Consider the following 24,238-nt stretch of genomic DNA (forward strand, 5'->3'; position numbering starts at 1 on the left):
TGTAATATACACAGTTTTATTTTCTGCCTCTACATTTAAATTACATCTTTTTTCAAATTAATTTGTGCTGTGGTAAATTATTAATCTCATCCCTGGCTATATATAATTCCTTTTCAGGAACCATACAGAGGATGCTTAGACAACCAGTGCGGATGACACTAGGATATGACCAGACTAACACTTGGGTTTCAAAAAAGGGAAGGGGGTCTATCAGAGTCAGCCAAAGCACTTAGTGAAACATCATGGATGAAATCAATCCACCCTGAAATGAACAATTAGCTGATGGTGAGGTCTGTAATGCAGCTGTTGGCTACAGATGCTTCCTTTCAAGATGATACACTTAGAAGAGTAAAAATAAAATAAAAATAGCCTTGAAACGTTAAGCAATAACACTGTGGGCCTATATGTATTCAATCAATATAAATAATGCTGTGTAACTATAAGACACCCCTTTTTACAAAACAATATGGGAAAATATGCATTGTGAAAAGTGCTGATATAAATATTTGCTTATAAAAATATTTAATAGAAAAATTATCTGCAAATATTATACAGCTATTATAAATATATTACATAAAAAATAACCGCTGGGCTTTAGATAAATACCTAGAAGTGCAGTAAACAGTAAAACTATTTTGCGCTACAAATCAGTGTGCTTATGATTACAATAATACGTCTAAATTATATGATAACAAATAGCAGTTTGCAATATCAAGCAGTTTAATGGACTGTTTATGACAGGGAAAATAACAGGAGGCAAATTACACCAGAAGTCTAGCATATTTAAGTTAAACATGGTGGATAATATTAATATTATAAAATGATCTGCATGATTAAATGTACTGTAAATGGCAGTTTAATAAAATGAATACATTTTGTCAAAGATACGTTAAATGGTTGACCATTTGCATGCTGTGACTCAATCTCTGAATGACATCCGGTGGATTTAACAGAACCAGATGTTTAACTCCACTGTGAGTCACATAGCAGTAGATTCACTTACAACCCTCAGCTACGCCTCTGCTGACTGTGTGTGTGTGTGTTTTAACTAATTTGTCAGACGGCTTAAAACCCAGTCAAAAGATATGTAGAAATGGAGCTCCTGAAGTGACTCACTGACAGACAGAAGTAAAGGAATAAAACCTCCAGCAGCTCTGATGCTTGTCTGAGTCACTGCAGGTTTCTGCATGTTTACAGCTGTATTAGGGAAAATGTTGTCCAGTGACTTACAATGGACTTATTTTGTATTATGTAGATGTAGGTGAAACTATTTTCATTATTTATGATATTTTTTAAATGGTTGGTGTTTTAAGGTTGATTTGTACATTTAAAGCCGTGAATATTTGAAATTACAGTAGCATTCTTTCAGTAATAGTAATTATTTTTGTTAATATAAATACTATTACTGAAAGAATGCTACTGTAATTTCAAATATTCAAGGCTTTAAATGTACAAATCAACCTTAAAACACCAACCATTTAAAAAATATCATAATGAAAATAGTTTCACCTATCTACATATTACAAAATAAGTCTATTACAAAATACATTAATCTCTCACTAATAAATAATGCAAATATACAGATTCTGGAGAGTTTAAACAGGTATTGCCCAACAAAACTCATCATGTGAGTGATTTGCTTGGGGTATTCCACACTGAATATGAAATAAGTAGCAAAGAGGCACTCCATTGCCTCCATCATAGAAGTAACATAGCACAAATAACTGAAAATCAATTATCAGTAGAATTAAAGCATTCATTCACCCCCCACCAAAAAACAAATTCTGTCACCATCTACCTGTTCCAAACCCACATGACTTTTATTCATGGATGTCAAGAATAATAAAAAACTTGATTTGGCCGTCTCATACTGCTGGATTGTATGACTGTTCTGTTCTGCAGGGCTGTTCTTCATTATCGTTTGAGTGTGCGGTCAAAAACTATCTTAGAGTACTATCTGCAGTTAAATACTAAGCTTAGGATCAGAAAACACAAAGTTTAACAGTTTGAAACAAGCACAACAAAACTTACCGATGTAAGGCAACTTGTGACACTGTCACGGTTCAGGCTCTTTCGTGTTTTAGTGTAAATCCGCTGTAGAAACATGAATTGCTAATGGGTTCGGTAGTTTGGAGCGGGTTCGCGAATCATTTGAGTCTGTTCGGCAGCTCGGAGCAGGATCGCAAATTTATTTTTCGTCAGTTCGGAGCAGGTTCGCGAATAATTTGAGTCAGTTTGGGGATCGCAAATCATTTGAGTCAGTTTGGGAGTTCGGAGCGGGATCGCGAATCATTTGAGTCAGTTTGTGGATCGCGAATCATTTGAGTCAGTTTGGGAGTTCGGAGCGGGATCGCGAATCATTTGAGTCAGTTCGAGAGTTCGTAGCGGTTCGCGAATCATTTGAGTCAGTTCGGGAGTTCGGAGCTGCTTCGCGGATCATTTGAATCAGTTCGAGAGTTCGGACCGGGTTCTCGAATTATTTGAGTCAGTTTGGGAGTTCGAAGCGGGTTCGCAAATCATATGAGTCAGTTCTAATTACGTTTTCCACGCGTATTTAGGTGTGATATGTGAACTCGTATTTTTTGTTTTAATTATGTGCCTTTTAACAGTATCAAATGTATTAAAAAACTAAACAAACTAAACAAATGCCTAAAAAGTGCATCCATCTAGGCTAATGTAAAGTTACATGATGAAGTCATACTAGTGCGTGTGGCGCTTGTGCATTTTGAGTGCGTTCTTTCACTGCATTATTCGGTGTATTCAAATGCATCTATGAATGCATGTGAATGATCACAAAATTTAAGATATGGGGGTTAGAAAATGTATATATTTGTATCATTTTATGTCAATATCAATATCACACGAAGAGTGCCATTTAAGTTTTTCACCAAAAATCAGTTACTACAAATAATAATTTAATTACAAATAGAAAATGTTGTATATATAATGTAATATATGATTCAATAATAGCCTAAATAACCTTTGTGCCAAAATGGTTCTTTCTTAGCAGAAAAGGTTCTTTGGAGTTGAGTAAAGAACCCTATGGTTCTACATAGAACCCCACTGAACCATTTTTTCTAAGAGTGTACAGTAGGCTTCACAAGAAAAGTGTGTTATAAGCAAAGGACATGGTAACATCATGTTTTTGTAAGTGTACGATCGTTTGGACATATACCATGACTGTTAAATGTACAACAGTTCCATGTTTCAGCAGGATTACATTCATAAAGGCATAATCTTTTGTCGAGGACATTATATTTTAGTGGATTTCTCTGAGACCATACATATAAATCTGTATGTCCTATAGCACATTCAGGGATTATTGATGTCAAATGTTTGCAGGTTTGATCATAAACATACCCTCTCCTTGTTCTCTAAATATGACTGATGTTCACAGAAAGATCTAAATGTAGTACTCTTAGGGAAATGTTATCATGTTTTGTAATTAGCATTTAAATCTGGCAAATTGTCATAAACAAACATCTCAGAAATGTTTTTAATGTTGTTTTAAATCAGAATATATTATATATTTTTGTTACAAAACAGGGCATAGTTTTCATACGTCTTCTGTAGATTACACCAGAACAAACATCATGTAAATCAAGTATTTTGAGAAAACACAACAAAGAAATGATAGATCATTATTCATATGAAATATGTCATATTCTTATGAAAATGTTGCCAAGTTATTACTCCCGTTATAACACTTCTTTTTTCATTATGTTTACCCCCCCAAAGAATACATTAATGTGCAAATTAGATGCAATGTATAGATACATATAAACTGAGAATACAAATCTTCACACATATTCCAAGTACAGTAGGCTAGTATATCAAATAATTATGTTATATATTTTATAACATAGTAGAGAATCTTTGTAAAAAGTTTTGCTGAAAATATAACGAAACCTAAAAACTCATTTGTGAATAATTTTTTTAATTTAATTTTAGTTATAACTTTTTAGTCCTGGCGTCCTCTACATATAATAAAATAATAGTAAAAATATATATATTTTTTTCAAGAAAGTGTTTTTTCTCCATGTGTTTCTTATTCTCCAACAAATGTTATGACATAACAAAGCAACAAATATTCACAACTTTTTTTTTCTCAGGAGGATGTTGAAATATTCTTAAAGTACCACGCCCGAACTGACATCATCGGGTTCGACTTAACATCTGGATTCATCACAGTGACCCAATCACACCCAGCAGCGCTGCTCCGGGCTGACGGAAACCAACTGTAGGGCCACGAAGTGTCGTTTCGGGCCAGATTCTGGGCTGCGCCAAGCTGTATTCACCCTCCCCGATAAGCTACGTCAATGATTCCCTCATGTCTCCGGACAGCTAGCGCTCTATCCAATCAGCGTCCGAGATAGGTTTGATAAACGGCCATTTCGGCCAATCGCAAAGCCAGAAGCTGACGTGGGGGCGGGAAGAGAGGCGTGGCTCTGAAATCTAGGGTGTCGCCGTGGTGGCTCCATTCGAAGGCGACGGCGGTTGTTCGGTCGTCTCTGTGTCGGTCCTCTTCTAAACTCCTCAAACGGACCTGGTACATACTGTCGGTTCGGAATCCAGTCGTCAAGCGAGATCTGTGTGGTTCAGCGTCGCTGGTATGAAGCGGAATATCTTTCATTTGAATCAGATCGCTGGTGTAACGATAGTTTGAAGACAGAGAGTCGGGCGGAGGAGCCATTTTGTCCCGACAGTGTGAGAGAAAAGAAAGACAGAGACATTAAAAACAGCAGACTTTTCAGAGGAAACATACATCTTAAATATCGCCTTCGGGGTTAAAAAAAGAGTCTTAACCTACAGAGCAAATCAAAACAGCTGCGAAGAAGGAGACTGTCCGGTGTGTGTTTTCGGATAACACACACACACACACTTTCCCTTTAACACACTCTCAGCATCTATCGGTTTCTCATCCGTGTGTTTATAAGAGCTCAGATGGCGAAGAAGACCTATGATCTGCTCTTTAAGCTGCTCTTGATTGGTGATTCTGGGGTGGGAAAGACCTGCGTGCTGTTCAGATTTTCAGACGACGCCTTCAACACCACCTTCATCTCCACTATAGGTCAGTATCACACTCGAACCTACCCGCTCCCAGGGTTTTATTCATTGTTTTAAATGAGAAATGCTGTTAAATATGTGGGGATGTGCTGACTAGGCCTTGATTCTGGGTTTTAGCATGCTAACCGGCTAACTGATTCATATCAGCTGAGTGAATCAACTGAAATCGGTTCATTCGGAATCATATTCCAGAGTTCCGAAGGTTGATTTGGTCGTCTAATACTTTGTTGCCGTTCTGTTCATCTTTATATTTGGATCAGTTTTATTGAGGTTATTCGACTAAAGTTTTGCGTTAACATGTGGGTTGGCAGACTAATAATATTTTGATGCCAGATGAGTCAAACTAATGACTTTGTCAGCGTTTAATATGGTATTACTAACGTTACTTCATCCAGATGAGATGATCGATGCTTTGTTTATGGTTTAAGTTAAGATAAACGTTTAATGTTCAAGTGGCCTGTTACATCCAGTAACCCCAAAATTCATCACTCTAAGGGTGAAACCGGTTAACAGACTGGAGCAACACATTTTTACTGTATTACTAGTGGTTTTAAGCAGCGAGTTATTTTTTTTAAACCATAAACAATTCATTACTGTGGCGTCATTGGGTGCGCCACTGCGCATGCGCGAGTCGGCTCATGCCAACAGAGTCCTTGCCTAACTGTGTTCTCTATACTAAATCTGTTATTACACTACCTCGTGGGTGCTTTCTGTATGATATCATCATGGGAAAGGCACATTTGAAATGGGATTTTCATTGTCTGCGTATATGTGTATATTTTGGGTTATGGCCAGGTGTAAGAGTGGCAAACAATTTCTCCACCCTTCTATAAAAAAAAAAAAAAAAAAACGTGTGTTACTTTGGAGCTGCCAGTGTACTGAGTAAGCGCTATATTATTATACCAGGGTTTTTCCACGGTACTTTTTGAGTATTTGGTGTCTAGAATCCATAGTAATACCATGGTACTTTTTGTAAGGAGATGAGCTTCCTAAATAGACCATGTTTAAATCGAAAGACATCAATCTGAATATAAAGTTGATAGTCTTTTCCTTTAGTTTATTTGACCCTATCATCATTTGTAACCTGACAAACATCAGTGTGCATGTAAATGGAAGAAAGACCGCTAGCTGGTTCGGATTGAGACAGATGTTTGGACGCCATTGTTGCAATATATGTACTTCCTGTCTTTACTTTTTCTTTGTGTTCAGATGCCCGGAAGGTAAATTCAGTGAGTTAAAATGAGAAGTATGCTGTACCTGTTAGATCACAGGAAACGCATGAACATATTCACTGAGAACAGCAAGGGTAGATGTCATTTAACAGATCTGCTCTTGAACTCGGTTTACATACGGCAGGGACATTTCTCTAGGGGTAACTGGAGATCTCAGTGCTAGGCCGGTTCATGGGGCAAATTTAGACACAGCCGGCCCTGTCCCTTTATCTTAAGGAACTGATCCTAAATGCTCTTTCGTTGACCTTTTGTTCGATTTAAAAGAAGAAATGTCCAACGTTTGAAGATCTTTGGTTGTTGGTGTATTCAAGTTCACATTAAATAAAAATGATTAGGTAATATTATTATTTTGCATTAACTGTTCTGTATTTTCATTATTATTATTAAATGTTTTAGGTAGGGGCGTAAGAAAATATCGATACACATGTGTATCGCAATATTTAGTTTGGCGATACTGCATCGATACTCAAAAACAAAATATTAGGGATGCACCGGTTGACCGGCCATAAGTCGGAACCGGCCGATTTTTGCTTAAAATACGCAATCGGCCGGTTTTTGGTCTTCTTTAGGCTGATTTTTCCGGAAGTGCGGCCGCGTGCACAGTCTACATTGTAATCATTCGCTATGTCATTTGTGTGGAAGTATTTCGAAATCTGTGCGCAGGACACGGGCAGCCGATCAGTACTGGAAATGCAGAGCTACATGTCTGAGGCACAGATAGCAGGAAGCGATCAGCAGTTGGTGTACTGGCGCACAAATAAGAGTCCCTTTTTCTGCACGCACTAAAGCTGTGCGAGCTTACCGTTACCGGTCCGAGCCCTGAACACGAGTAGACCGTGAAGAGATGCTCAGATCAACTTCTCATGTGTTGGATGAGAAACGAAACGGACTAAACTGTGACGAAACTTTTTTTTTTTTGTAAAGTGGAACTTGCATACACGTTTGAAAAGCCAGAAGTAAACGACAGTTGATTATTTTTATTTTACCTTAAAATTACATTGACTTAATTTGATTTAAAAATCACCTGCTGTAGCACACTGAGAAAAAGTGTTTCATTCATCCAATTAAAAAAAATTATGGTAATGATTCACATTCACAAAGCCAGTTTGGCCTATTAAATACCAAATAAACATCTTGTTTATGAACACTTTCCTTCTTTCTTGTTTGTTGCTTAAAGATAATAAAATAAATAAAAAAATCGGAATCGGCCAGTTTGTTTGTAAAAAATCGGTATCGGAATCGGCCATGAAAAATCATGATCGGTGCATCCCTACGAAATATTGATATTTAAAAAAATCATACAATATTCATGGCAGTTGTTTCGTTTTGAGTTTATTTCCTGACCACTAGATAGCAGATGTAGTTTTCTCTCATTTTTGGGGCGTTTTGTGCAGTTGTTGCGGTGCTCGCGTCACAGATTTTGCGAGTCCATGTGAAACATAAATTCAAACTGAAAAACCTGTGAAATCCAAATGGAAAGGTTCAACATCTGTATTTATTTTATTGTTTTACGATTGTTTTGATTTCTTTAGGAATCATGTTAGCACTTAATTTTTTATTGATATATTAAGCAGATGTGATTATTTTGTTTAGATCAAAATGTTATTACATTGTATATTACAATTGAAAACTTAAACTGTGAACCTTTAAAGTAGGGTCTAAAAAATAAATATGGTCTTTTTATAAAATACATTTTATACATATTATAAATTTAACTAAAGGATCCTGCTAGCACTTTAATTTTCCCCCTTTACCCGTACGGCACAAAAAGTGGTTCAATAACATTGAATGTTACAGGAACTGATTATTGCAAATACAGATCCCACTTTGTTCCGGTTAAAGGTTTGCATATGGTGGCGTGTTCTTAATGACAGCTTTCCTTACTATATATATATATTAGGGGTGTAACGATACGCGTATTCGTATTGAACCGTTCGGTACGAGGCTTTCGGTTCGGTACGCGGTACGCACTATGTACCGAACGGTTCATTGGACTAATTAATTATATTTGGAAAAAAGAATTGTGAAATATAATGATATGCATTCAACAAGGTAGCCCAATAACCCAATTGACGTAACAGGCAACGCCCCTGACACCCCCGAAGAAGAAAAAAGCACCAACTTATATGTTTATGTTATGCTGCTCAGTCAGGCGCTTGCTCACTCAGTACGCGCTGAAGGCTCGTTTAAAAAATGGCCAATGCGTTTAAAAGACCAGAAATAGAAAATCCTCCAATAACCAACAGGTCTCGTGTTTGGGTGCACTTTACCAATCGATCGGGGCATCCAAACAAGCACGGAAATCAAAATGGACTAGTACTATACTGTGTCGGAATTTCCTGAGCAGTACGATACAATTAACAGGCCTGCACGTTATTAGATAGAAGAACTGTTATAAATAGAACGTATGCAAGGGCAGTTTTGAAAACTCCACCTACTTTGCTCTTGGTATGGTGCAGCGCAAATCGCGTTGTATCTGAAGGGCAACGCTGAGCCCAGGGTCCAGCACCGCGCATACCGCGTCCTGTGTAAAAGACCCTTTGGCCATTTTCCAACGAGCCTTCAGCGCGTACTGAGTGAGCGAGCGCCTTACTCTGTAGTGGAAAACGCAGGTTTTAAGAACATGCTTAATGTAATTGAGCCCCGTTACAATATTCCTTCACGAGCCTATTTCAGCCAGAGAGTAATTCCTGCTTTGTTCCAAAAAACATAAGCCCTATAGAGAACCAATTGAGTAAAAACACACTCAATATAAAGAGTTATAGAGTTCCATATAAAAGGTTACATCTTTCTATGTGTTCATAACTACTACAACAATATGACATTTTCATTTTTTTTCTTTTTTATAAGGAGCTGTTTTTGTTTATACAATATGCTGCTAAGAAAACACCATAGAATATGGGTAAAGAATAGCTCCATCATTGTTCAATGTAAAAAAAAAAAAAAAAAAAAAAACATACTTTGTTAGTTTTAATAAATAAAACATTTTTTAAAAATCAAGGAAATTTATCTGCCAATTTTTCTTTTTGCTGTATCTAAAACGTACCGAACCGAACCGTGACACCAGTGAATCGTATCGAACCGAACCGTGAATTTTGTGAACCGTTACACCCCTAATATATATATATATATATATATATATATATATATATATATATATATATACTATTCCTAAAATAAGAAGTATCCCAATATATCACCTTGCTTACAGTATCGAAGTGTATCACAACATATCGTATCGCAACCCCAGTATCATGATACGTATCATATCGTCAGATTCTTGGCAATACACAGCCCTAGTTTTAGGTTATTTTCTTTATATTCTATTTATGTATATTGTTTGTTAGGTTTTTGATGGAAAGTGAAAAGTCGTGGTCCAGTGGTTAGAGAGTTTGACTCCTAACCCTAGGGTTGTGGGCTCGAGTCTTGGGCCTGCAATACCACGACTGAGGTGCCCTTGAGCAAGGCATCGAACCCCCAACTGCTCTCCGGGTGCCGCAGCATAAATGGCTGCCCACTGCTCAGGGTGTGTGTTCACGGTGAGTGTGTGTTCATTGCTGTGTGTGTGCACTTTGGATGGGTTAAATGCAGAGCACGAATTCTGAGTATGGGTCACCATTAGGGCTGAAACGATTCCTCGAGTAATTTGATTACAAAAAATGAAAGAGGCAAATTCCTCTGCCTCGAAGCATCTTTTAATTTATTATTTTTTAATGTGACACAATGCGTTTACGTCACCCACAAAGTGGAAGGAGACACAAGCACTGCATCCGAAATCACATACTGCAAGCAGTCAGCAGTGTTTTGATTTGAGGGCGCGGGCAAACATAAAGAGACCGTCGTGGCGTGTGTCCATTACAAGATAGTGCTGGCATACCACAACTAGGGCCCTATGATTTCCGCGATGCAGAAAACGTGGAGGGAATCGCGGAATCCAGTCATAAAAACGTTCTGTTCTGCATGTCTCTCTTAATGAATTGGCAGCTCCATTCTTTGTTTATTTACACACACTGAAGTGCACGTGATGCTCGCGTTGATTTCAGCGTCTGCTGTCACAATAAAAAAAGGACGTGTATACATGAACAACATCTCCAGAACTGCTCTGACAGACACTTCATGAGCATTTGAACGTTTGATTTGAGTAAAACTAGCGTCACATCACATACGCAGAACTGTAAAGGTACGTCAACCCATCAAAATAAAAGTCCGGTTTAGATTAAAGTCTAGTATTTGCCAGAGATGTATTACTATTGTTCAGCAGAATGTACATAGCCTACTACTACTACAAAAAATAATCAAACATTATTTTTTTTAAGGTTTAATCACACAATATTTATTCCATGTTTTATTTTTAATAGTAAATCCCCTTTGTTTACCAAAAAGTTAAGTTTGCTTAATTTTCAATAATTAAAAGATAAATTAAATTAATGTTTTGTGTTTAATGTGCATCTCAGAAAATGCTTTATTTAAAACCCCAATTGAATGGCACTTAAATGCACTTAATTCATCTGTCAAGTTTATCGTCATTGTTGACAGTACAAGTACAGACAGAGAAACAATGGGTAATAATTAAATGTTTATTTTTGATGTATGCATTGCATTCTATGCATTTAAAAAAGTAAACTTAGTTGCTCATTTTAAGAGACCCAGGAGTCTTATTTTCTCTTGCATAATTAATATTGCACTTTAAGCAAAAACACATTTTATCCGATTACTCGATTAATCGATGGAATTTTTGGTAGAATACTCGATTACTAAAATATTTAATAGCTACAGCCCTAGTCACCATACTTGGCTGACTAGTACAGTACAGACCAAAAGTTTGGACACACCTTCTCATTCAAAGAGTTTTCTTTATTTTCATGACTATGAAAATTGTAGATTCACACTGAAGGCATCAAAACTATGAATTAACACATGTGGAATTATATATGGAATTATATACATGACAAAAAAGTGTGAAACAACTGAAAATATGTCATATTGTAGGTTCTTCAAAGTAGCCACCTTTTGCTTTGATTACTGCTTTGCACACTCTTGGCATTCTCTTGATGAGCTTCAAGAGGTAGTCTCCTGAAATGGTCTTCCAACAGTCTTGAAGGAGTTCCCCTAGAGATGTTTAGCACTTGTTGACCCTTTTGCCTTCTGTCTGCGGTCCAGCTCACCCCTAAACCATCTCGATTGGGTTCAGGTCCGGTGACTGTGGAGGCCAGGTCATCTGGCGCAGCACCCCATCACTCTCCTTCTTGCTCAGATAGCCCTTGATGCCTTCAGTGTGACATAGTCATGAAAATAAAGAAAACTCTTTGAATGAGAAGGTGTGTCCAAACTTTTGGTCTGTACTGTATGTCACATCACTTGATAATTTTTGATTAAGGGGTCAAATGATGCAGATTTACATTTTTCCTTTTTCTTTGGAATGTTACAACTCTTAGTGCATGAAGAAGATCTGTAAAGTTGCTAAGACTAAAGTCTCAAATCCGAAGAGATATTCTTTATAGAAGTTAAGAGGTAACCTGTCCTTCCTAAAACGGTTCGTTTTAATTGCCCCCACGTCTCTGTCATGATGTGTGAAGATTTGCATAATGCTGCCCAAATGTTCTCGCAAAGAAACAAGGTGTAACTTTTATTCTTATTCTCGCAGGCTCCATATCGTGGAGACACTGTTTCTCGTTGTCAAAGCGAAGCTACTTTGTTTGATCTTCCAAAAGAGAACACACCTAGAAATCAGTGGTACAGTTGTATTAACAACACTGTTCCAGAACACTTTAATCCAAATATGCAGATGTGTGCAGCGCATTTTGTGGAGGACAAAAACTGTTTCCTGGGAGAGTTGCCTACAATGTTTCTATAAAGTTGGGCAATTCTAACTTTGCAAGGACAGTCTGGCCCTTCTGACACAGTCTGTAAGTACATTTTCATATGCAAAGAATTTGACACTGATGATCCAAATGCAAGTTTTGAGCAGTATAGAGTAAATGTTAGACATTGTTTTTTTTCGTTTCTCTGATTACAAATGCAGACATGGTTTTATGTTTATGCAATGCGATATGCAATGCATAAAAATACAGTACAAGTCATCATAATCAGTAATTATGTTCCCGCTGGATGCAAGAAATGTTTGTAATGGGTTTTATTGGTTTTGTCTCATAACATTTGTCACGTAACATTTTTGTCATGCACTTGAGGCATTTGGCCAATCACAATTTAGTGAATAGCACACTCAAATACACATGATGCCAAAGAGCTCTTGTGCATTCGGCTGAGTCATGTAATTTCACTTCATCTTAAATGCTTTTATGATGCAAGATTAATGTTAACAGCCCACTGTGAACACGTTTGTAATTCACTTCAAGCAGAGTACGGTTGATTCTAAAGCATGCAGTGACATCAGCTGTTCAAAACTAAGCTCAGAATCGATTCAATAAAGAATCATGATGCATTTGGAAAATCTATGAATCTATGCTGAACCATTTTCCCAGCCCTAGTTTCAGAACCTTAAACCACAATAAGCACATTGCATTACACCAAATACACAAAATAATGTTATTTATAGCGACGTCATATGACCCCTTTAATAGTTAATGTTTATATAAGCATGTTGGGCTGTTAACAAATGTTAGAACACTTATGTGATGCATGTTCCTAAAAAGAAAAAAAATCCTTTTTTCATAATGCATGTCCCTGGTTCTTCAAGGTTATTGTGAATGATTCCTAAGAGTATGTTATTACAAAGAAAAAGTATTTTGTTATAAAATTGTGCTGCTTCTGAAATTAATGTTGACATCCTGTGGTTTATTGAGTATTAGTCACTTTAAAGTGGTTTAATCTATGAAATAATCTGCTTTGATGGCATATGAAAGTTGAATAAAGTTGCCGTCACTGATTATGTTTCAGAATGACAAAACCTGGAAATGATCATGATTAGGAATTAAAACAAATATTAACCCGGTTTCTGGACAGACAAGGGTGTGTGCGCGTGACCTTTACAACTGTGTTTTTATCTCTGTGCTGTGAGTCACATGACTGCTCATGGAGTGTCAGGTGACCACATCACACCTGTGGCTTCCTGTTGCGATCAGGTGGAAGTTGTGAACTATGTCAACATGGAAACAGTGGTTTAAGTGATCAGATGAGTGAGAATTTGGATTTGTATTAATTTATCTTCTAATCAAGATATTCCATTTTATTTCAATTTTAATATTTCTTTTTTTAGATCAACACACAATCAATATTGACTACTCAAGGCCCGTTCATACCAAGCACGGTAACTTTACAAATAATGATAAAAATATATTTCTAAAAATTGTTCTCAAGATTAAAGAATAGCAGAATCCACACTACAGCTATGACGATAAAGGCACAGAGAAATGATATGGTTGGAATCATTTCAGAACTATTTTTTTTCCAGCTGATGCTACATCACTGAAACAACATTATATTATTGATGATGTCATCAAGGCCACTTAAGTTTCGACCAATGACAGATTTGTTTCATAAAGCTAGTAGCCCTTAACATTTGACTATGAAATGTAATTCCTGATGGATAAAATAAAGCCCCCCCCCTTCCATTTTGTTTGACATCTTGTCACTTTGTGGAAATAATATGGATTATGAATTTTATTTCATGTTGACTTGAAGTGCATCTCTCTATCTCTCTCCTTCTCCTTCTTTCTATAGTTCGGAGCCTTCACATACTCACCGGAAACTCCCTGCAGTCCCAAGAGAAAGCTTACACACTCACACACGCACCTTAACTATATTTGCTTTATTAAACTTTTAATTTAATCTATTATAAACCTTTAAACGCATAAAAAAAGAGACTAATGGGGCATTTTCTTGCTTTTCTCTTCCTGTCTGGCACTAGTGCATTCTCTTTTTGTTTGATTGACAGGATCTTGGCTCAGTTGGGTGGTGATTCAGTCTGGACCCTTGAGGGGCCCCACAGCTGCAGAGGCTCATGGGAAGGGGTCTGATTGGCTGCCCATCAGGAACCCTTCTATGGCCTTTGTGTTCAGAATCAGTATAACCCAAGTTTTAAACCAGCCTCACATTTAGTGGCCAAATCCAGGTTTCTCAAACAGTTACAGAAATCATTTACTCACCCTTGTGTCACTTTAAACCAGAGAATCCCTTTCCTCTGTTGATGTTGGGCAGAATATCCAGGCTGCCCTTTTATTATCAATGTATTGGCCCCAAAAATGACAGCCTTAGCCCTTATTGTTTTAAATGGAGTAGCAAAATATTTTATTTAGCATTCCAGTCATGCAGGTTTGTAACGACATGACGGTTAAGATAGCCGATAACAGAGTTGTCATATTTTGTGAATTGTTCCTTTTAAAGCCATATGTGGCATTAACTTGGCTCAAACTTTCTGCTTTCAAAGCCCAAAATACCCGACTGCAGTGTGAGGGTGAGGGTCCAGTCAAAAATCCTTTGACATGTTTCCAGGGTTAATCTATGAGTGTGTGTCCTCCACTTTAACTTTTGCACTGTTTTTATGAGTTTTCTGGTTTTAAACTCTCCGTATCTCTTTCTAGCTCTGTTCTGTTTCTGCGGTGGCCTGTGTGTATTGTGTGAGAGTGACTCAGTCTTTGGCTGCTCATTTGTGGATCATTTCAGAAAGCGGCTCCCACCCATAGTGCAGCTGTGTGTGTTTATGGTTGGAGTTCTGCTCAGCATTAATGCTAAATATGTTGGTCAGTCTTTGTGCAGTTTTGGTACACGTGTTCACATTTTGGTTCGGCATACATGTCAGGGAAATAATGCAGGACAGAGATAAGCTGCTGTGTGAAAACTACATGATTTAAGTTGTCCTATACATGCGGTGTGCTTTATATTAAGGGCTTCAAAGTAACTCATACGCACAAGTTTAAAGTGGCTTGCCCTCCTGTCAGATGCTGCTTAATGCATTTGAACGTTTTTTTTTTAGTGCATATCTTGCATCTGATGTATCTATATCTCTACATGTTAGAAAGTCACGCTAGTATTTCCGTTTTGCATAAAGGATCATCCTGACACTAAGTGAAAAACCAGACGCATACACTAATAACAGATGGTTTGCAATAATTCTGAGTAAAATATAGATTTTGTCTAAATATGGAAGCACTTGAGATCTCTTTTCTAATATACAACAGCACCATAAACTGCAGAATTAAGAGTGTGTTGCTACAGCATTGTTTTTAAATCTAAAGACAGAGACATAATCTATTCAATAAATTGCTGTTAAATATAAAAACAAGCAATCTGAAAATTTTCGAACATACCAAACTAAGCCTCAAAATTGAGGAACATACTGAATCATAATTTTTGTGTATCGTTACACCCCTAGTTACACCATACTATGTTGTTCCTAAATGCTTTGAGCAGTTCAGGTTGTTACTGACACTTACTAGTCCAAGTCTCTCTGTAAACCTCACTAATAAAGCTGTGCAGCAGGACAAACGCGGTATCTAACCAGCGATCAGTTCAGGACATTTTCCAGCATTCGTTTCTGTCTGAATGCTTTTACTGTGCCGTTGGACTATTAAACTCTCAGCAGTTTCACAGATGAACCTTTCCATTCTGCCTGTCCTGTCCGTGTTGGGCTGTGCTAGTCTCAACAACACACGCTGCTAGTGAGAGATCTCTCTACCCTACATAATCTTCATGAGCAAACACTGTGACCCTGCGTTCAGCCGCCCGAGTCTCTGCAGAAACTCATGTTCTCTGGTTTATTTTGTTGCTTTTAAAATAATAAAAAAATGGTAGAAATATAGCGGTTTCTTGTCTCCTAAATAGTGCCTCAGGAGGACCGTAGATCCCCGACAATCCACTGCAAACTCACATTCAGATCTGACTTCATTCTAGTATGGAAAAGCATAGGTGGATCCGATCAGTTACCACTGAACAAAATTCCAGTGATTCAACTTTTTCTTTTCTCATTGAATATTCAGTTTCACTCACAGAATTAAAATTTGATTGTGAATGCTGTTTATTTTAAGTGTCTGTCTTCAACTGTCTTTCTGTTCTGTCTTTTTTAGGAATCGATTTTAAGATCAAAACAGTTGAATTGCAAGGAAAGAAGATAAAGCTACAGATATGGTAAGTGCTGAATGTGTGTTTGCGTGAGTTCATATTTATAAAATGCATTATACAAAATGGTGCTTTGCGATTATAACCATTTTTTTGTGTAAAATCAGTTTAGGTTTAAATATAAGTTATATAAAAATGTAATTATATTTGAATGAATATATTTAAAAACGGAAAATGATATAACAAACATAACATTCAAGGAAAAACAACACTATAACTTAAAAAAAAAAAAAGGAGTTTACTGTAGTATTACATAAGTCACAAATCTGACAATATAGTTTTAACTTCAATGTAAACGGTTTAAATACCACAAATTCTTTGCACAACCCAAACATTACCTCATGAGTTACTCCCCCTCAAGCCATCCTAGGTGTATATGACTTTCTTCTTTCAGACAAAAACAATCACAGTTCTATTTAAAAATGTCCTGGCTTTTCCAAGCTTTATAATGGCACTGAATGGTGGTCAAGATTTTGAAGCAAAATAAAGTGCATATTGTTATTTGTACATTTGTGATATTTCGATAATTTCTATATGCTATATAGCCCTCGTTTATATGCAGGATACAAAATTACCACTTGTCACACGCCAAAAGCCTGTAAATGGCTGTAGTTAGAAAATAAAACAAGGTATTCACAGGTAACCTGGAAAGTAACACCTCATGTAATGACAGTGTTGTTCCTCATAGTTTCATTTGTTAGCTTGTGGCCAGGAGTGTGTTACCATTCCGGAGTAATGAAAATAAAAGAAAGACGTTTTTTTGGCTGTGTCTCAGTGATACATTCATTTTTTTAAGACACAGTTTACTTGAAATATTAAACAGAAAATCGACCAGATAGTTACACTCTCATTGGGAGAAAAATGTCTTCAATGAAATTACATTTGCATGTAGGAAATTGTGGCATTTGGCTCCATTTTTTTATTTGAATCCATCTGAATGAATTATGTTTTACAGGTTTGGTGGATTTTCATGGAATTATGGATCAAGTTATTCATGTTTATCACCCCAAAACAGTTTTTTGTTTTTTTTTCCATTTTGGATACTTTCTGTGAAATTGGCTTGTAGCCTATTGAAACTCAATTGATTGTCCAACAGTAAAGCAGAAGGCAACAGTCAGCTGTGGTCACCAGCTGTTGCCAATCGAAGTGAAATTGGATCCATTGGGTCCTGAGCGTCTGGGCTGCTGTAGTGTCTGATTGTGGTTGTTGATGTGTTTGTGCAGGGATACAGCGGGACAGGAACGGTTTCACACCATCACTACCTCTTACTACAGAGGGGCCATGGGAATCATGCTCGTATATGACATCACCAACGCCAAGAGCTTCGAAAACATCAGCAAATGGCTCAGAAATATTGATGAGGTCAGTCTCCACACAACCGTACTGTAACCCTCAGACAACAGCCATTCAGGAAGGGATAGTTGCCTGCAAAAATGAAAATTCTGCCATGTACTCAACAAGATTTTCCAAACCTTTACATTAACGTTACAGAAGATATTTTGAAGAATGTGTGTAACGAAACTATTGCTGGTTCCCATTGACTTCCAAAAATATGGAAAATAAATAAATAAATACTGTAGAAGTCAATGGGAACCAAAAACTGTTTGTTTACCACCATTCTTCAAAATATCATCTTTTGTGTTCAACAGAAGAAAGAAAGTCATACAAGTTTGGAACAACACGAGGGCAAGGAAATGATGACACAGTTTAAATTTTTGGGTGACCTATCCCTTTAATAGGATTGTGCAAGTCTGAACAGAAAATGTTGTGATTGTAGATCAGTTAAACTGGAAAAGTAGTTTTGCCCTAAGACCCGGATTTTACACTTGACATTCACAATAGTTAACAAAGGTGTGCTGAAAATTAAACTTCAAAATGTATATCACTATGAAAATGCAGTGTTATTTTATTATCATTGATAATACTGTTAAGATTTAGATTCAATTTTTTATACATTCGGTTCTCATTTTAATTTATTTTGTGTGTAAGCAAAAGTTGAAATGTTGCCTTGGCTACCGTGTGGAATATTAAAAAGACATAATTTATTTAAAATCTCTCATTTTAAAATATTTGCATGACTTGAAATGAATATTTAATTGAAAAAAAATATATAAAAAACCTTGTAAACATGTAAAATGATTGTGACATGGGCTGAATAGGGAAATGTTGGCCAGTAATTGACTGCCCAGAACACATTCTGCTCTAGTGAAACCAAATTGCATGAAGTTTTTTTTATGCATAGTTTTTTTTCATGGTTTTTGAGACGCATTAATTTCTACCTAAATACAGAGTTTCTTTGAACAAGCATCTTTTGACGTCAATGAAGAAACAATATGGGAAGTGTTTTCTCTTCCCTTTTAAAAAAATATTAAGCCCATTTATTTTAGTTGCCGTACTATGCATGATCATATGGTTAGTTTCTTTTTTTTTTTCATTTGTATTATTGTTGTTATAAATAGAACAGACATTTTTGAGTTAAGAACCGCTGGTGTCTGACTTTTGAAGTTCCAGTCCTGCAAAAACACCAACTTACAGACACATAGTCATGGAGTGAAACTGCTGACTGTTAGATTTTCAGTCTGATGAGTTATACAGGATTTCCCAACAATCAGCAATTTCAAGAGAACTTGTATAACATGAGAATCCAGGAGGGATGTGGTTGTGTGTTTGGTGGCATGACTGATGCAAACTCAGTTCTTCAGTACTGTTTCTTCTGTGACCTCTGGAGCCACTTTAAGCGAACTATCAGTCTGGACATCAGGATTTAGTGAGAATGCATCATCTCAAATGTGTGTATGTTTGTTGCAGCACGCTAACGAGGATGTGGAGAGGATGCTGCTAGGCAACAAGTGTGACATGGAGGACAAACGTATCGTACCAAAAGCCAAGGGGGAACAGGTGAGAGACTGGATGAGTTAAAATTCAGGCTGGGTTGAAAATATACATTTTATTTACAGATGTAATGATGAATTGTGAGCCGGTAACCAAGGAAACGTGGTATCACTGCTGTTCCATAAGCGCCACCTGCTGTCAGACAGTGAATTTGCATCTCATTCTGCCCATCTGCTGCTTTTGTTTCATGCAGTTATGTTTTATGTAGTATAGTTTCACAAAACTAAAAGTCTCAGAGCGTTCTGTTTTTGGTATACAATTTCTAATTATATATTATTTCTAATTTATATCTAATTTAGATTTTTTTTTAAAACTGCTCATGCTGTGTGTATGCAGCATCTTTGCTTGTATTGTGATTCAGATGAAGTGGTTGCCTCTAATTTTAAATGGAAAAAGCTCAAGCAAAGTCTGTTTATATGAAGAGATTTCTTTTTATTTGTATTTATTTGATTTGAGATCTGTTTAAAAATTTCAGTTTAGTTTTGTTGTTTAACACATTTAAATATCACAAAAAATGTGCAGCATTTTATACAAGTAATAATAAAAAGATCCCTTTTCATTTATAATTTGTCTTAAATCTAATTTTGTTTAAAAAAAAAAACATGACAAAAATTGTATTGTGTAATCAGTATCGTGAATCGTATCACATTGATTAAAAACTGCGCTATGTGCAATTTAAATGTTTGTTTTTTAAAATTACATTAATGTACCCACTGACATGATTTATTGTAGTTTACAGCATTAGTTGAGACATTTCTCCTTGGGGAAAAAAAATTACATACTACCCCTGATTGCATACATATCTAAATTAATCGATACTGAATCGAGATCAAGATTGAATCAAATCACAAGCTTGTGAATCAAAATTGAATCGAATCATGACATTTATCTTAATACCCAGGCCTAGTCAGGATGGGCATTTTGTCCACTAGTTAAGACTTTGGTTGACTATTTTTTTTTTTCAGTATACTATGAGTCAATTCATTTGTTGAATATTTGTCAGATGCCCAATTGAATCACCTTGCTAAGTGTTTATTTAGCTCTAAGAATTTGTGTAATCATATCCCCAAATCCCAAATGTGTTCATACATATTAGTTCAGGCTTGCAAACAATGAATGAAAACTGTTCTTGTGCCAATCCTCAGATTGCGAGAGAACACGGGATTCGCTTCTTCGAGACAAGTGCAAAAGCCAACATCAACATCGAGAAGGCGTTCCTCACGTTAGCAGAAGACATTCTCAAAAAGGTGAGGTCGGGAATGATTGAAGCAAAAATATCACAATGCAAAAGAGCATCGATTTTGTGCCATTTGACTCATAAATACAGTCACAGCAGCTGATCTCTCTTGTATATTCAGTGCTAGGTTCGTTGCTTTTGGTGTTTACTTTTCTGTATAATATTAATCCTTTATTAATATTTTAGACTAGATAAAATATTTTATCCTTTAAATCTAGTCTATTTTAGTATGACATTTAGTTTTATTTAAATCTAATTTAACATTCTAATTTTGTCGGCTAGGAAATGAACATCGTAATGTTTAGGAATCAGCTCAGTCAGTGGAGCAGGGTCTCCATGGGTCCTTAAAGTTTTACAATTACTTATTCAATTTTAGGCCATAAAAATACTTAAATGGTACAGGAAAGTACTAATTATGAATTCAAGCAGTCTTAAATGTGATGATTAAACTTAAAAAGGCTATTAATTTAATTAAATAAAGCTGCTTTGTGAACTGCAATTATCGGAGAACTGCTATATTTCTGCCGTTCTGAAAGCTGGCAGAGAATGAATGTACATTTTCAGTAAGCCCTTCTGCGGGTTTTGTTCAGACCAATGAAAAGATTTACCCATATATTAGATACATTTATGTAATTAAATTAATGTAATATTTGATTGATACTAATTGTATTTATTGAAATCATTGATACGGTTTACTCACCCCTTTTCTTAAAAATGGTTTAAAGACCTAAATGTTTTTATTTTTTTATTTTAACCTGTATCTGATCTGTAAATCATGCTTCTTACAGTCATTTTCTGGTTTAATAAGATACCATAGATAAAGCCCTACTCTGCTTATATTGTATTAATTTCATTTGTGCAGGTCTTAAAAAGTCTACCTCTGGAAGTGGTTGAAAGTGGACAAACTCAAAACGTTTTAGACTCCTTTAAGACCTTACTTAGCGTTGTCCACTTGTGATCAGATCGATGAAAACACATCTTAATAATGCCAGGTGTAAACAGGGCCTAAGCGTTCCCAACTAAGCAAGCCAAAGGCCACAGTGGCAAGGAACCAAAACTCTATCAGTGACAGAAATGGCAAAAATAAAAAAAATAAACTTGGAAGTAAGCAGGCTCAGTCCCGGAGGCCGGTTCTCCTCTGGCCAGACGAAACATGGTGACTCAACCAGTGGTGAGAGTTTGGGCCCGGAAACCAACCAAACCAAAGCAGGCTATCAAAACAATCTTAGCTTCACGCCAAATACTCAAAGTTTGATGTTTGCAAAAGCAAAATCTTTTATTAAATCTTTAAATTTTTTTTTTACACAGACGCCCGTAAAAGAGCCCAACAGTGAAAACGTGGACATCAGCACTGGAGGCGGAGTCACAGGATGGAAGACCAAGTGCTGCAGTTGAACATACACACACAGTTACTCACACACTTTACACAAACACACACACATCGTCTGTTCTTCTATACCCCCCCCCCTCTCTCTCTCTTTCTTTCTCATTCACTCATCCCTCGTTTCTGTCTAACACTCTTCCATTTTCTCCTCACAGGATTCTTTGTAAAACACGTCTCTAATGTTTCTTAAAATCACGGCTGCTTGCTGACATCATTTTTATTTCTGAAAAAAAAATATAATAATACAAATGTAAAAAGGAAGTCATTTCATGTTTCTTCTTATTTTAAAATTAAAGAAAGAAAGACATGAATTAAAGAAAAAGTGCGTTCACCACTACATAAAGACCATCAGTGGACCTGGAGACGCTTTCGGAGCGTTCAGTACGACATCCTAGACAAGACTTTTGTCCAGTGTTTTGGGTTAGTGTTGTGTGTTAGTTTGAGAAATCTTCTCTAACTGGGTTTTTTGTTCTTTAATTTGATTTCTTTCATCCGGTGCCTTAATGTAGAGCCTTAGAGCCCATCCCATCCAAACAACATTTAAACATCACTTTTCTGTAACAGTTACACACACACACACGCACACACACACTGGTCCTCTCCTCTCTGCTTGACCCACTAACTCAACCCAGCACATCTGAGTGGAACCATCCGGTCTCAACCTGTTTGCTCAGAAGAGAATGGCATCATATGTATTTTTGTTTAGTTTTTTTTATTATTATTTTTAAATGTAGTCGTTTTTTTATTTTTCCGAATGTTTTATGAATCTCCTCTGTATGTTTTGTTTTGTTTTCTCTCACTCAGTTACTCATTCTCTCCTGCATGCTGGTTTCTTTGGGGGTTTTGGGGTCTTTTGTAAGTTTTGCCATGTTTGTAATTGACAGGAAGTATCTCTTCTGGTCCAGATACGTGTCAGGGAGGGGAGTGTTCTCTTTGGAAATTCAAACGATTTTGCAGATCCATTAAAAATAAGCTTGTTTAAGTTACATGTTGGTCCCGTTTATTCAAGCATGGAGAGTTTGCAATGTTGAGTTTTCAGGGTTTCTGTGAGTTATAAAAAAACATCTTAATTCACTCTTCCACAAATAAAGGTCTTAAATAGGACCAAACATTCATTAAATTCATAGTGATGGTATTAAATGTTGCATGCATTTCAAGAAAGCAATATTTTCCTCAGCCAGTTGCACCCCCCCCCCCCCCTTCAAATATCTAAAGATCCTTAAATCGATATACATTAACTTGAGATGCAAAATGAATAAGCCTTGTTTTCTGAGAAACTGAACAAAATAAAGTGAGTTTATGCTTACAGCAAAACTCGCAGTTTGATTAGTTTCTCAAAAAACAAATCTTACTATTTAATGTAATTTTACTTCTCAAATAAATCTATCTTGATTTAAACTTGGTCTTAAAAAGTTTTAAATATACTTTTACATAACCTGCAGAAATCCTGTTTTTTTTTTTTTATTTGATCGAAGTATTTTTGAGAAGTATTTCAAAATATTTTCATTTAAATGTATTCCCTCCAGTCTGATAACCTTCAATTGTGATGGTGCACACAGTTTTTGGAATCGAAATCTTTCTGAATGAAATGTTTTCGTAATGTGATGAAGAAAAAAAAAAGCATTTATTGCTGTTTAAGTTCTGATCATAAGATTTCTGAAACTTGGGGTTTTAAATTAGACTGGATTACTCGTAGTTGATCAAAATTCTGTCGTGAATATTATGATTACTGTAGTGTGAATCTGTACAGTGTATTCCTGTCTCCTCCTGGTGGCAGAATCACGTCTCCAAAACTGTAATATTTGAAAAAATAGTTATTTTTCCCCGAGGTCCATGACTCTAAAAAACATCGACAGATCAATCACTATTAATCTATTACTTTACTTAAAATTATACTTTTATATTTTATATAAAAACTTAAGGTACGTGTGTAAACAGCAGTTAATAGCTGTTTAAAATACATGGCCTATAATATATAAAAGTAACACATGCAGTTGTAATTAAGATGACTGACAGGTAATGGAAGTTTTTTTCCCCTTCAATTATGCTTAACTACAATAGTTTTAATTTCTAAATGATCTTTGCCACTGATTTCTTTCTTAGATTAAAAAAAGTCCAGTTACAAACGAAAGGACAAGTTATTCTCCAAACAAGTTGATCCAAAGGTGCGCGAAACCCATTGAAAATAGGAGTTTTCTTAATTTGATTTATTTTCAAACATGTATAAAACAACTTTTAAAAGATAAACTCTTTCCTGTAGGCTGTTTTACACTGCACTTATTTGCATTCTCCTTCATTTCTGTATCATATTTCCGGTTCCGGTCGCATGTGTTGAGGTGCGCGCGGATTGTG

At 36.2% G+C, this 24,238-nt stretch overlaps 1 protein-coding gene across 1 annotated transcript; it reads left to right on the forward strand.

The window, feature by feature from the left end:
* Nucleotides 1-4,452: 4,452 nt before the first annotated feature.
* Nucleotides 4,453-22,872, forward strand: LOC127938167 (ras-related protein Rab-10). The gene is made up of 6 exons (XM_052534604.1): nt 4,453-5,071; nt 16,322-16,382; nt 17,597-17,735; nt 19,182-19,271; nt 20,411-20,512; nt 21,811-22,872. The coding sequence occupies exons 1-6, from the start codon at nt 4,945-4,947 to the stop codon at nt 21,895-21,897; spliced, it is 606 nt and encodes a 201-aa protein (XP_052390564.1). The 5' UTR covers nt 4,453-4,944; the 3' UTR covers nt 21,898-22,872.
* Nucleotides 22,873-24,238: the final 1,366 nt, after the last annotated feature.

This window comes from Carassius gibelio, chromosome A20 (genome assembly GCF_023724105.1).
Source record: "Carassius gibelio isolate Cgi1373 ecotype wild population from Czech Republic chromosome A20, carGib1.2-hapl.c, whole genome shotgun sequence".
Classification (NCBI taxonomy): Eukaryota; Metazoa; Chordata; class Actinopteri; order Cypriniformes; family Cyprinidae; genus Carassius; species Carassius gibelio.

Coding starts and splice junctions, on each gene's coding strand:
- LOC127938167 (XM_052534604.1), top strand. CDS start 4,945: ATGGCGAAGAAGACCTATGATCTGCTCTTTAAGCTGCTCTTGATTGGT. Junction 5,072..16,321: donor CACCTTCATCTCCACTATAG/GTCAGTATCACA, acceptor TGTCTTTTTTAG/GAATCGATTTTAAGATCAAA. Junction 17,736..19,181: donor GGCTCAGAAATATTGATGAG/GTCAGTCTCCAC, acceptor TGTTTGTTGCAG/CACGCTAACGAGGATGTGGA.